The sequence below is a fragment of the Festucalex cinctus genome, chromosome 3 (assembly GCF_051991245.1).
Source record: "Festucalex cinctus isolate MCC-2025b chromosome 3, RoL_Fcin_1.0, whole genome shotgun sequence".
In the NCBI taxonomy this organism is placed as follows: domain Eukaryota; kingdom Metazoa; phylum Chordata; class Actinopteri; order Syngnathiformes; family Syngnathidae; genus Festucalex; species Festucalex cinctus.
The window spans coordinates 15,701,747-15,716,804 of NC_135413.1; the positions used below are offsets into that span (position 1 = coordinate 15,701,747).

General features: G+C 39.2%; 1 protein-coding gene across 6 annotated transcripts in view; it reads right to left on the minus strand.

Moving 5' to 3' along the window:
- Window positions 1-15,058, minus strand: part of abcc8 (ATP-binding cassette, sub-family C (CFTR/MRP), member 8) — a 54,280-nt gene that overhangs the window by 12,375 nt on the left and 26,847 nt on the right. For 3 of the 6 annotated variants that reach the window (XM_077516034.1, XM_077516036.1, XM_077516037.1), the window contains 12 exons: window positions 14,095-14,214; window positions 13,589-13,661; window positions 13,408-13,513; window positions 9,611-9,643; window positions 8,375-8,413; window positions 7,976-8,074; window positions 6,060-6,144; window positions 4,616-4,696; window positions 4,214-4,351; window positions 4,003-4,128; window positions 3,686-3,785; window positions 792-1,039 (listed from right to left, as the gene is read on the minus strand). In XM_077516034.1, the coding sequence (XP_077372160.1) occupies window positions 792-1,039; window positions 3,686-3,785; window positions 4,003-4,128; window positions 4,214-4,351; window positions 4,616-4,696; window positions 6,060-6,144; window positions 7,976-8,074; window positions 8,375-8,413; window positions 9,611-9,643; window positions 13,408-13,513; window positions 13,589-13,661; window positions 14,095-14,214 (1,248 nt within the window). The remainder of the gene's footprint in view (window positions 1-791; window positions 1,040-3,685; window positions 3,786-4,002; window positions 4,129-4,213; window positions 4,352-4,615; window positions 4,697-6,059; window positions 6,145-7,975; window positions 8,075-8,374; window positions 8,414-9,610; window positions 9,644-13,407; window positions 13,514-13,588; window positions 13,662-14,094; window positions 14,215-15,058) is intronic. The other 3 variants (XM_077516039.1, XM_077516038.1, XM_077516035.1) reach the window with 3 other exon arrangements.

Here is a 15,058-nt window from a genome sequence, read left to right on the forward strand (position 1 = left end):
TGTACACAACACACTACAATATTTACTGTAATTGTGACTTTTACAATGTGATAGCACAGCTTGCTAACAGACTACAGCATTTCTCAATTTATGAAATCATTTGAATTATGTCACTGCCGTAGGAATGTAAATCTCATAAACTGATGACTATTCATGCATAATAATTAGTCTTGTTCCGATACCAATACTTTTATCGGCAGAGGCGCTGATACTGCATTAAAACAGCGGTATCATATTGATGAGTGCTCACAAGTAACATGCCAATACCATTAATTCCAACGCTAATATAAGATTTTGGATGCAGCATCTTGTTGTATGTGACATGTTCACTGCATGCTGATCTAAGATATGCTATTGGCCCTTGAATGCTCTGAACCAATAGCAGGACAGCTTTTTCATGTTGAGGAAAAAAAACCTTAAGTATCAGTATGGTATCGGTATCGGCCGATACTGCAAAGCTGGGTATCGGAATCAGTATTGGGGGCCAAAAAAACGGTATCAGAACAACACTAATAATAATGCAACTTGAAGTGCTGTGCAATAAAAAGAAAACCCACTCACCATCCCCCAACACCCCCACAAGCAAATCCACATTCACACACAACTTGAACAATTGTGTTGGCAGAGCACAGAGAAACCATGTGAGGAAAAGCACCCAATGAGAGCGCATTAAAAATGGTAGATATTTGTGCATCAGATTCTAGACACAAATACAATGCCACAATGTGAAGTATAGCAAATAAAGTACAAATAAAACAATATGGAGAAAAAAAAACATGTCTCTCCCTCACCTGAACAAGTGTACAGTTGCGTGCCGTGGCGTCCGACTTGGCCGTGATGACATGTGACGTCCAGTGTGCCAGCCAGTAGTCAATGGACACCATGAGTGTGTGTTTTAGGAGCTGTGACAGGAGGAGCAGGGTAAGAAGGAGGATCCCGGCCGAGGACAGGTAGGTGCCACAGGAGCGCCAGGGTATGGTGGCTCGTTGACGCATTACCTGCGACAGGTTGTCGTCATCATCACTCTCCAAGGATTCTTCTGGAGACAACAAACAGATGAGTTCAACGGAAAGATCTCACGTATTGCGTCTGATGAAGAGTGACATATTTCTCTTACCTCGAATGAACCTAACGTCTTTATTTAGCCGCACTCTGTAGCTGCAAGTCATTGGTGACATACTGTGCTGCCTAAAATCGGACACATTCCTCACTTTGTTTTTCTCCTATCTGGCTAGAAGTCATTTCACAAACAAGTGGACAAAGTGAACAAATACAACTACAGTGTCTATTTTCACTATGGTGTGAATTGATTATGGTTTAATGAATAATGTGTAAGTTTATCACAGAGCTTAAAGCTTCTCAAGCCAAGATGGATGTTAACGCATAAAAGGTTATTACCAATCTGTCGCCAGCTTGGATTCTTTGTTTTCGGTTGGAAGAAAAATTAAATCAGCTGCGAAGGCCTATTTACAGGGCTGATAACTATCATGTGGAGTATTCTACATCAATCCTGCTACCTAACGGGATCAGTAAGAGTAACATCATTTTAGGAGGGGGCAACCACCATCAAAAACAGTATAAAGGTTAAGTGTCAAAAGAAATAGGAAATAAATCTAGGTGTGCATAATGCTTTCAGTTATGAATACTGATGACCGAAGACCTTGGCGGAGGTCTGTGTCACCCTTCAAGTCATACATGTGCTGCTGCAGGCAGAGGCTCATTCCCATGAATGCAATGTTTTGCAGGAGCAACTGAGCATACACCAACTGTGGGGCGAGGAAGTGACATTAACACCTGCTGTAAATATATATTTCCACACACCATGCAGCAGGTCAAGGAGCATTCGGCTGCATGTCAGTGTTGACAGTAAGCTGGACTAAAACAGTTGACATTTACCAGTATTGCACTAATCCATGCATGCGGAAAGCAAGGTAGAAAGATGTAAACGTACAAATGAAAACAATAGATAGAGGACTGGATTGTAAGATGGTAGGAAAAATGGACATAGAGTTACTAGGACATTTTGTTTTGCTTGTTTACTTTGATGAACCATACTTCCTGGCCACACCTGTTTGATTGAAAATGAGAGCACAAACTTGTCTCACATGGAGTAAGTGAGTGTTAGTAAAGAAGATTATACACTGAGTAGAATCAAGTAGTGTAGACTACAATAGAGTGCAGTACAGTGGATTGGGAGGGTAGCATCAGGCTTAAATCGTGGTTTCGCTTCGCAGTTTGCAAATCAAAATTTGCATTTTGTGCCTCATCAAAACAAATTGAACAGCAAAACTGAGAATCACGTTAGGCCTATTAAGGTTTTATGATAACTGAAGCGCCAAGACGGTCCCAAAAAGCTTCACTGGGATGGATGCGCTTACATCGTCTACACGGTGTAGTTGGAAGTCGAGGCACATTGCACCTGCTAGCTAGCACCAACCTTCAGTTGGCTAAGTAGTTCCTGCTAACATATTGTGTAGTCACTCCTAAGTCAGTAATCATTGCCACCATATCGGCAAATAAACTACACTGCTGACAAATATCGTCCTCAGGATGGGACTATGAGAAAAGACGGAGAAACCAAGCCAACTCATAAACTAACCTAAGATTAATAGCACGTTCAACAGCGGAATTTTAAGTGCTTGGGTGATGGAGTTCACTTTTCATAAATGTCTAGCTGGAACCACATTAAAGTGGAGTGTAGCCAACTTAAACAGAAAAATAACAGGCACATTTTCAAGTTTCTGGACTCTATGGGGTATATGCCATGGAAGAGGCGGGACGTGATTTTGCACATCAGTTTGTTTCCGGTCCGGATTGCGAACGCGCAACTGAGGGGCATAAAGTCGGAAGCACAAGTATTTTTGACACAACCCACACGTCGCAAACCGAACCGGAAACAAATTGATGTGCAAAAACAGTCCCGCCTCTTCCGTGGCATATACGCCATTGAGAAAATCATACAGAACCAGAGAACGCAAATGATTTAACTTCCATTACGACATATGTCAGCCAGGAGGCGTGTCCTGTAAGCTCAAAAGTATATCAATAGAGTATAAAATATTTATATCAGTCATGATATTTTATGTGTTTGGTTTTACAATAAAGTCCTGAATTTTGATTTTGACATTTGAGGTCTGCACATTAATGTGCTCAAAATCACATTACTAGAACATGTTTTTAATCAAGCTAACTTTGCTAAAAGACCAAATAATGGCAACATTCAGAAATACTAGATTTGTCTTTGCAATTGACCCACTGCAAATGTTTTGAGACAAGAAAATACAGTGAACTACTATAGACAATGTGAATATAAGAACTAAAAACAGTAATACAAAACCAATTGTTCATACATTATAATGTCATGATCTGATTGGTAAACAAACCGTTGCTTTAGGTCATCGGGATAATGTCGTAAATATATGTTCATTAAAATTAGAAAGTTGCTCCTCAAATGAAGTTATTGATTAGCAAAACTGCTGCTGTTTCAAGGCTTGAGGTACCAACTGAAGAAAGCAACACGATGTTATTGTTGGAGAAGCCCTAATGTCAGGAAATGCTGCTTCCATTTGCAGCAGGAAGAAACACACTTAGACAGCTGCATCAAGCTCAAGGACTAAATGCCCTTTTCTTAATTATTGCCACATGTAATTAATTGTTTGTTGGCATTATTGCTTTGACCCCTCACCTTCCTCATCCTCTTCCTCAGTTTTAGCAGCCTCTCTCGAGTACATTGCTCTCCGCAGGTTTTTCCTCTCCATATCTGTCATGCTTGATGCCACTGTCTCCTGGAGAGGAGATGTCAATAAAAAAAATAAATAAATAAAATGGTTGTCCCAAAATACAAAAGACAGCATTATGCTTGGGCATTATGCAAACGCCTAGCCAATTTAAATTTCATCACACAAAACACAAGTGCTAGTTAAAATCAGCACAAGCAAAGTATAGCAACAGCAATTCAAAGCAATTAAGGATGACATTGCACTGCAAGGGGCAATTGATTACCGTTTCAAACTCTTGGTCCTGTCTATGCATTAGCATCTTCCACTGCTCAAAGAGCTCAGGCTCAGACTTCTGGATGTCCTTCAGTGTACCTTCAGTCTGGATGGTGCCATCTTTCATGGCAATTATCTGACACACAAACACAAACGCAGGCTTAACTTTCAAACTCATTTCTGTTAAATCAGCATATCCACACTATAGACAAAGCTCTCACCCAATCTGCATGTAGCAGGTACTGTAATTTGTGTGTGACCAGCACCACGGTCCTCTTCTCCTCTCTCAGAAGCTTGAGGATACCGTCTTGCATGAGATGGTCGCTCAAGTGAATGTCTAAGGCAGAGAATGGGTCGTCCTGTAAAAAGACATTCCAAAAGTGTGACAAATTCAAGGAATAGCCTACATTAGTGACTTCATGGGCAACAAATCCACTTGTCATTTTAATTGCTTGCAGGCTTTTCTTGGAAATTGTCTGACTTCGGGTCAGTTTAACAGAAAAGTTTTGCTACCTGGAGCTTATCAAATAAATAGTGTATCAGTTTCCAAAAAGTTTTCTTTCTTTGATGATCTGCTGCTCTGAGGGGTGTCATTCAGTTTATTGCGTTAGTAATTGACTCACCAGAAAGACAACATTGGTCTGCTGATACAAGGCTCTGGCCACACTGATGCGCTGCTTCTGCCCTCCCGAGAGGATGATGCCCTGCAACGAAGGGCAACAAGCTGAATGAGAGATGAGATGGTACCAAATTCAGTCACGGACAGGAACAAATAACATAACATCATTAAATGCATGAATGTGTACAGCCTCTTGGGTAAGACCGTTGTATACCCTGCATGAAGAAACACAACACGAGCGGCCAACGATCCAACTCCCTGCACACGCCAGCATGACATCGTAACAGTGCAGTAATGATGACAAATGTTGCTGCCGTGCGATGCAGCGAGCTCCAGCAAGATGAGCGATGACCGGGTGAGGCCATAAAAATGCCGATACACAGTAAATTTTGCAGAGAACATTTTACTCTAAAAAGAGTCTATTTGGTCCCACTCTAAAAAGTGTAAAATATTCAGAGTAAGTTTTACTCAAAGTATTTTTTACTGTGCAAGAGAATTGGACTATCGAATGAATAAACAATTAAAAAAAGTTTCAGTCAGAAATTCTATGTAAATTTTACAAGGAGAGATTTTGACTGACTAGTTTATATTAATAATAATTATTTAAAAAAAAAAAAAAAAAAAAAAGGGGGCATCACCGTAGATGAGTGGTTAGCACGTCCGCCTCCCAAGTTCTGAGGACGCAGGCTCGAGTCCAGGCTCCGGCCTTCCTGGGTGGAGTTTGCATGTTCTCTCCATGCCCATGTGGGTCTTCTCCGGGTACTCCGGTCTCCTCCCACATTCCAAAGACATGTATGACAGTTTAATTGAATGCTTTGAATTATCCCCAGGTGTAATTGTGAGCGTGGATGGTTGTTTGTCTATGTATGCCCTGCAATTGGCTGGCAACCAGTTCAGGGTGTACCCCGCCTACTGCCCGAAGCCAGCTGGGATAGGCTCCAGCATCCCCCGCAACCCTTATGAGGAGTAAGCAGTCAAGAAAATGGATGGATGGATGGATGGATAATAAAAAAAAGTAAAGTTACTCAAGGGTTGAGGATCAAACCCACAACTTCAGGTTGGGAAACAGCCAACTCCTACTGTGCGTTAGTGTATTGCTCGTGTCAGCTGTAATCTTCAAACTGATGATTTTGGTCTCTTGGAGGTACGAAAAATAATGTTTTTGTTCTCCTTTTAGATATTAGCAAATAGTAGGCGTGGCATATGTCAGGTGGTAGAGTGGGCGTCTCCCAAGTTGAAGGGAGACGCCCACGACGTGAAGGTCGAAAAAAAAAACTACTAGGGTTTTGTACACAGTAGAAATACTACTCTGAATATTTTACTCTCTTACAAGTGTTAATTTTACTTTGTTTAGAGTGGGATCAAATAGGCTCTTTTTAGAGCAAAATGCACTCTTCAAAATTTACTGTGTTGAGGAATCCAAATGAATTCTTGTTCGTGTGACTCACCCTCTCCCCGATTTCTGTCAGGTCCCCCTGTGGAAGGATGTCAATGTCAGGCTGAAGAGAGCAGGCATCGATGACAGCTTTGTATCTAGTGGACACCAACACAAATAAAATGCTGAAAAGCACCAAAATGAGGTACCAACATCCATCCATCCATCCATTTTCTTGACCGCTTATTCCTCACAAGGGTCGCGGGGGCTGCTGGCGCCTATCTCAGCTGGCTCTGGGCAGTAGGCGGGGGACACCCTGGACTGGTTGCCAACCAATCACAGGGCACACAGAGACGAACAACCATCCACACTCACACACACACCTAGGGACAATTCGGAGCACCCAATTAACCTGCCATGCATGTCTTTGGAATGTGGGAGGAGACCGGAGTACCCGGAGAAGACCCACGCGGGCACGGGGAGAACATGCAAACTCCACCCAGGAAGGTCCGAGCCAGGACTCGAACCGGAGACAGGTACCAACATATCACCCGAAATGAAACAGTAGCTCTGCTATTTCCTCTGCTGTCCAATATGGTCGACAGTGATGCATCAATTACCGACTAGAAACTCAAGGTAATAGTTTGGATTCAACACCAGGTGGGGGGGAATGAAAAATATTAATGTGGAAGTCAACCTTAAACATTTCTTGACAATCATATGTTATATGCGACCTCACTAGTCTAAACATGCCATTCTGATTAATATTACATTTGTGGAATATGAGTTATGAAGCAAAATCCTGCCATTTTTATCCATCTCAGGGGGCGGCTATTTTGCCACTTGCTGTTGACTGAAAATGACAAGTGAGCTGTGATTGGTCGTTGCCTGATCAACTGTGATGTCATCTTCAGTCGACAGGAAGTGGTAAAATGGCCGCCCCCTGAGATGGATAAAAATGGCTGGATTTTGCTGCTTTACTCATATTTTACTAACACAATATATCAACCAGGATACCATATTTAGACTAGTGGGGCTGCATAGAACATATTATTGCCAAAACATTTGTTTGGGTTGACTTCTCCGTTAAGCAATTTACTAACTGCTGGACTCTACATGGATGTTGCAGGAAATAAATGATTGACTTTGAAACAGTGTGAAAGACAAGAGGTGGTTGGTGAGCAAATACAAATTGGGGTTAATCTATGCCAACAAAAATCACTCCAGCAACCACGCATAAGAGTCCATTAGAAGCAGCTTCAGAAAATGGCCCATTAAATCCAAGCCAGGCAAGTCATTATCAGAGATTAACGCATGTGGCCTTTCGAAAAGGCCACGACCAAGACTGATAATTAATGTTAGTTGTTTAACATGCAGGCCCAAAAGCGTTAGCTTGTGAATATTAACACAGCACTGTGACAATAATGAGCAGTTTTATAATCTTGTGTACTGATTAAAGGAGACTTGATCAATCAAAACATCCAATAAACACTGTGGCCTCATGGAGAGCACAACCTTTCACTTCACACAATACCATTGTTGACAGCAACCTAAAATCTCCATTTATTGGAGGAAAATTGTCACCGAATGAGCGCTGCCAAGAACTGCGGGTTAAGTGGAACAACGCCAGCTCACAGTTACGTCATTAATCATTTCGAGTCTAACTAAACGGCGCAATCTGAATACAGTTTCGATTTTGTGTTGGAAATGCCTAGAAAGACAAATTAGTCAAATTTGGCCAGTGAGATCACTATTAGACTATTAGAGCAGGGTGTACACATGCTGGTGTATATTTATTTCACTTTTGTGTTGTTCATAAATGCAAAGTTAATTGGCTCAAAAGTTACTTGACACCTGTAAGGAGAGCCCAGTATTTAAAAACAGCCAAATGTTATTTTTTGTTTGTTTGTTTGGTTGTTTTGATGATTGAGTGTGCAGTGGCGCTTCAAACAATCACATCCACACTCAAAGTCAATTTTCCCAACTTACCTTGTTTTGATCATTGGCATCTCAAAAGTGATGTTCTCGACGACGGTGGCGTTCAACAGCCATGGCTTCTGGGAAGCGTAGGCCACTGCGCATCTCTTCCTGCCAAAGGTGTCAAACGCACACACAAACACAAAAGTCATGGTAAAGCTAGAAAGGTTTTCATCTGTGGGGACTGCTTGGCTGTAAAAGGTGATTATTACACATGAAAAGAACTGAAGTCGTTTAAAGGGTCACCCAGTGATGGTTAAGGATGTGTTTGTCAAGTGAATGTGCAGCTCAGAGAGATCTATTAAAATTTGAGATAAGCACTGCAAAATGGTTGTTTGACTGTGCTGATAATGATGATGGGTCTCCGCGGAGACCGCCTTGCAAATGACATTGTGTGTTTCAAGAGCTCACCTGATATCACCATCACCAGCTGTGTCTCTATCGGTGGGACTGCAGAGAATACAAACACAGATCAGAATTATTCTTAATGTCATAAAGTACATTAGTCCTGTATTGCCGAACAAAAAACATGTTTGATACATGCTTTTATGATATCTCCATTATTGGTTGGTCTTAAAAACGACTACATGAGAAACATATCCTGTAGATCTCAAAATCTATGTAAACTTACACCAAAATATATCTATGATACATGAATACGCCTTGGACTATTCGGTATCATGAAAATGTAATAGAGGTGTTCAGACTCTATTTTTGCCAATGGGTAAAAATCTGCAAATGGCTCTATTGTAATAAATAATGGATAACATACTTAATTTTGGTTGAAGGCAACACTGCACAGGTGATTTTCGTTATAATAGTGTTGACATATTTGGTTAGGATAAATCGCAGCACTGCAGCAATTTATCGGTATTGTCTTGAATAAATATATAATGTGCATCATTAACCCCCCCACCCCCCCAACCCCGCCCAAAAGGAATCCTCGATTTCACCATTTTGAGCAATGAAGAGTTAATATTTTTTCTATAATTATTCTTCATTATTTTTCATGTACAATTAATAGCTTTAAAAACACATTTTGCCACTTGCTGTTGGCTGAAAATGACATCACAGATGCTCAGACCTCCGGTAACGGCCAATCACAGCTCACCTTTTTCTGGGTTTGTTTATGTGATGTTCGCAAAATGAGCCATGATTAGTCGTTACGTGAGCCCTGAGCACATGTGATGTCATTTTCAATTGACAGCAAGTGGCAAAATGTGTATTTAAAGGTATTCATTAATATTAAGTTATCAAATTAATTATAAGAGCTTCTTACTGCTGAAAATGGCAAAATCAGTCTAGTAACCCTATGATTAAAAACAATAAAATCACCATTTAAAAACTGAATTTTATGTTTACTTGGGTTGTCTTTGTCTGATGGATACATTTGTGTGATAATTGTAAACATTAAAGTGGTGAAATCATGACCATTTGTGTGTCAGAAGAATTGTGCACACCCAAAATCCATAAATAGACTTATGGAGCAAAGACTGTCACGCTGCATTGGGGTCTACAGAATTGAGACAGACACCTGCTGTCAAACACTGTTGTTCCATGTGCAGGCCATATTGTCCAAGAGTGATTAAGAGGAAAAACAAGTTTTCGACATATTTACATTTTGCGATGTCTCCTCCCAGCACTCACCTTTCATCACCCTCTGAATCCAAATTGGACAGGCTGCAAATCAAATCAGAGGAAATATTGTCAAAGAAAACGCAATATAATGGAAAGTAGGGGTGTGAATTGCCTAGTACCTGACGATTCGATCCGTATCACGATTCATAGGTCACGATTCGATTCGATACCAATTAATCCCAATATGAATTTACAAGTCGATTGTTGCGACTTTTTCTCAAATTTAGAAAATACCATTCAGTAAACTTGCACATGCACACTGTAAGATTTGTATGAAAATGTATTATTTATTGATCTGAAACTTCAGTCAGTGATCCACTGTATTTAACAAACAGGTTGTAACGCATTGAAATGAAATATTAAGGCTTAATGTTCTATTAATATAACATTCTTCCATGCTTAATGTGTGAAAGTTAGACGTTTTGTTGAATATTTTTCCATCAAAAAAGGATGTTAAAAAAATCGATTCGGCTGCCTATTGAATCGATTCAAGAATTGCGTGATGTAGTATCGCGATATATTGCTGAATCGATTTTTTTTAACACCCCTAATGGAAAGTGTGTCACCACGGTAACACACACAAGCTCATTGAGAGTCCATAAGAAATGCTTGGTGGGTTGTTTAAGGCTTTGCACGGGCTCCGTTGAAGCTTGCATGTATTTTTAGGGCACAGCATTTGCCACTTGCCCAGAGAAGGTGACCGGTCACAGCTGCCCGATAGCGCTTGCTTGATGATTTATGACAGCTGTGAAATGGCAGCCACTACACCTGTGAGGAAGTTCAATATTGCTGGCCATTTAAGAACCAGTGACGTGTAACTCACACGCATACTTACAAATGAATAAACACGATGGAGGGAATTTCCAGTAGAGTCATTCTAACAGGATTGAAATCATTTATAAGAAATTGCACAAAACTTCTAGTCCTGATTTGCAAAGGTATAAATGTCCCCATTCGCCATTGAAGGACATTAGACTGGAAAACATGATTAGAATTGAGAGAAAAAGGTTTATGTTCTGATTTTACCACACGTGTCGTCAACCAATCAAGGAAACATTGCACAAAAGAGCATTAACTGTAACCATTAATATTAGCTGGTGGGTGTGCAGACATATGAGAACATGTGAACCGACATTTTTAATCTTGAATGCAGTCGATTTTAAGGGCTCTCTAATAAATGGATCTAAAAAATAACTACACACTTACTGTTGAAAGAGGGCCATTTTATGCTTTGCTTGGGAATGACCAAAAATAGTCATACTTGTGTAATGAGCGTGTCAAATATCTCACTGGTTTTGTAAGTGGAAGTGTTAAGGTGCTAGGTGCTAAGCTAAGTGGTCATCACCTGATGGTGCTTGGAGGATACTTATACCCAAATGTACATGTGATTATCTTCATCTTGACATCAGGACCAGGTGGACATTTGCGATTTCTAAAGAAATTGTGTAATACAAAATTTTAGAATGCGTGTGAATGCTGAAATGCTGAATGAAAATACTAGGGATGCATGTGGAATGGTAGCCAATGAATGGGGGATTTTTTTTTTTTTTTTTGTGGGACATGGGCTTTTAATGCACGTTGAAAATCATTACCGAAGTGAATGAAATGATGAATGTTTCTAATTTCAAATGGGAACGATGATGTGAATCTGTTTTGTTGAACGTGTCATTGGAAAGGAAAACAGAAATTTTTTTTTGCGGGAATTTTAGAGGTGAAAATGTAGAATTTCTGGTCAATGAGAATTTTTGGAAAATGGAAAACTGTTCCTAAAGTGAATTAAAAAAGTGGAATGTTTTGAATTTCAAATGGGAACAATGTGAATGTATTATGTTTAATGTCCCGTTGGGAATGAATGGGGATTTTTTATTTATTTTATTTTTTGTAAAAAATGTTGAATTTTGGGAAAAATGCCATTTTTGTAATGGAAAAAAATAACTGGAACTTAGGGATGGGCACTACTTAGGTATCGGTACTTGTGACGGTGGCTGATACCAGTATTAGAGGAATAAAAAATTCCCAGTAATTTCATTTAAATTATTTTTTTAAGGAAAAATAATATATTGGAATATATAGGTCTTTCTTTAAAATGATCTGTCATTTATGTGCGGATATTTTATGTAGTAGTTGTATTGGTATCGGTGACTTCAAGATTTGAGTATCGGTATCGGTCTGAAAAAAAGTGGTATTGAACATCCCTAGTCAAAATAATGGGTGGAAAAAAAATAAGAGGAGCATATGTATGAATGCTTTAAACATTTACACAATTAATAAGAAATAAATTTGTTTTAGAATTTTTTTTCCACTGGTTTATTAAACACTACATTTGAAAATTAATGGGTCGCTATAATTAAGTCAAATTATTACATTTTATCAGAAAGGACAGCATTTTCATAAAAAAAAATACAAAATCTTGTTCATATGATGTGTCTACCAATGCAGAAACTGGATAAAATCATCACTCCTGGAGATTACACAAAGCATGAAAGAATATATGTGAATGAATGAATGAATGAATGAATGAATGAATGAATGAATGAATGAATGAATGAATGAATCTTTCATGTCTGTGCTTTCAGTCAAACAAAATGAAGTCCGCACATGGTCCAATGTTAAATCAAGTATGAAATGTCCCACATTTAGAATGCCACAAGCCATACTCAGCTCGCTCTACTCATACTACAAAAATAACATAACATAACATAATAATAATAATAATAATAATAAAGATAATAATAATAATTTTAAAAAATTAAGAAGAAGAAGAAGAACCAACATGCACAGAAAAAGTATGCGTTTTTGTGAATATCCATGTATGTGCATTGTCCAAAAAGACCCGTGGTCACCCAGGTGAAACTGTTGAATAGAGTATTGAGTCATTGCTGTGCAGTTAATTACAGCAGCAGCGAGTTCAGTGTCACGGCCTTGCTTCACTGCATGCCGAGGTAGGCACTAGGGGCGTTTAAAAAAATCGATTCGGCGATATATCGCGATACTACATCACGCGATTCTCGAATCGATTCAATAAAAAAAAATCGATTTTTTTTTTTTTTTTTTTTTTTTTTAAAGAGCTCAGAATTGTTCATTCGGTAGTCTTACCGATTCAACGTCTTATCATCATTGCCTTTTTTTTTTTTTTTTTTTTTTTGTGTGTGTGTGTGAATCGATTTTTAAACTTCCATTTTTAATGGAAAAATATTCAACAAAACGTCTGACTTCGGGTTAGGATTCACACCTTGAGCATGGAAGAATGTTATATGAACGGAACATTAAGCCTTAATATTTTATTTTAATGCTGTTCAAACATGTTCAAACACAATATTCTAATTTTCTGAGACAGTCCTGTACACGCACACACACACACACACACGCACGCATATATATATATATATATATATATATATATATATATATATATATATATATATATATATATATATATATATGCTTTGCTAGGGATGTTATGTTATGCTGATCAAGTAGGGGACACTTTTTTGACCAATGTTAAGTCATAGAGTTGCTATATTGGGTAGGTGACGACATGTTAGCATGCTGTCTGTTCAAGCTAACAAAGGCTAGCATCCTTATTCTAACAAATAAAGTCTGACAATTTCCCTTTTTCAGTGAATCAATTAAAAGGAAAAGTATGATCCCCACTGCATTCACAGTAATTCTAACAGATAAAGTCTGACAATTTTCCTTATTCAGTGAATCAATTAAAAAAAAAAAAAAAAAAAAAAAAAAAAAGTATGATCCCCACTGTAAAACGTGATCAGAATGCACTGACAACGACCAAACCTGTAACTGACCTGTTCCAGGTGACAGTTCCTGATACGCGCTGCATCTCGCCCAGCGCCGCCAACAACAGGGAGGATTTGCCGCTACCCACTTGACCCACAATCATGGTCAGCTTGCCTGAAATAGACAACGATGAAGACAGATAATAACAAGACAGGAGGCTTGTGAACAGTCAAACCTCTCGATGCATACCGAAGGGAACCACAATGTCCACATTGGCCAGTGTCGGTGGTCCGTCCGTCCACGTGAAATAACCGCTGCATATCTGACGAAAGCACATACATGCACATGAAAGCACATGAAAGGAAATCAAAATTAAAAAGATTAGATAAGAGAGGAGAAAAAAAAGTTACAGTGCAGAGTAAGCTTCTATTTAATGGCAGCAGTATATGGAAAGGTCTTCAGTCTTTATTTAAAAGCGGTACAACATGGAGCAAATTTTCCGTTTTCTGTGAGTTTCTTCCAGACATGCAGTTGTAGACCGGACATTAAGAATGATGAATAGCAGTCAGCTGTAATTGTGCAACAAGACGTGCATGACTGAATGCCGCTTAACTTCCTCTGCAAGCAGAGTGAGCTGTCGCAATCACTGTGATCCATGGAAGGATGGATGGAGAATTAAATGAGCAGGCCAATCAATACAATCCCCAGAGATGGCAGGAAATAAACAGATTGCCTTCTATTTCATTCCGTCTCACCTTGATACAAACATCTTCATCCACAACCGGGGAGGGCCCGTCACCCTCATGGTCCCCGTGTGATCTGTAGTTGTTCCAGTCGTCTCTTGGGGGACGCTTCCTGTTCACCACTTTCAAGGGCTGCAGGAATTCAGACAGACAGGGTAAGGAAGGTTTGCACAGTATGACAACAGGAGAGTTTCATTGGTATGGCTTGGATGAAAAGATAGGAAGCTGACTTGAATCCACCAATAGGGGAGCTACTTACCACTTGACCATCATGAAGCAAATACATGGTGAGATTTGAACAGAATTTGGGGGGAAATGCATTGTAATTAGGGATGAACAATTTAGAACAGGGGTGTCAAACTCATACTAGCTCAGGGGCCGCATGGAGGAAAATATATTACTAAGTGATCCGAATCAGTAAAATAATGTTATATAACTTAAAAACAATTGCCGTCAATTACAAGCAAATTTTTACGATTTTTGGGCCAGCCCTAAATTACGGAGCTTAACTGTAATCTATTGTTTAAAAATAATAACACAAATGCAAATGAAACACGGCAACACTTTGCCTGTATGAGTTGCGGACGTGTTAAATCTACGAGTTTTGCATCTATATAATTCCCAGAATGCATTGTGTGGCACAGTTAATGAAGTTATAAGGATGTTAACAGTAATTGAATTTGTGTCGTATTTAACACGTTTATGTTGGTCTATGATTTAAAAAAAATATATACATTTTTTTTAAACAAACCATAACTTTAAGTTGTGTGTAAAATAATGACTCACAGGGCGATTCCGTGAACAAGTTACTTTACTCATCTGAGGACTGTTTGTGAAATTACAAATTTATATATTTGATTGTGGCCGGCTGATTAATTGGTCTGACATTACAATTTATTTTATTTTTTTTTACTTTACAAAGTTGTCTCGTGGGCCGGATTAAACCCCTTTGTGGGCCTGATCCGGCCCACGGGCC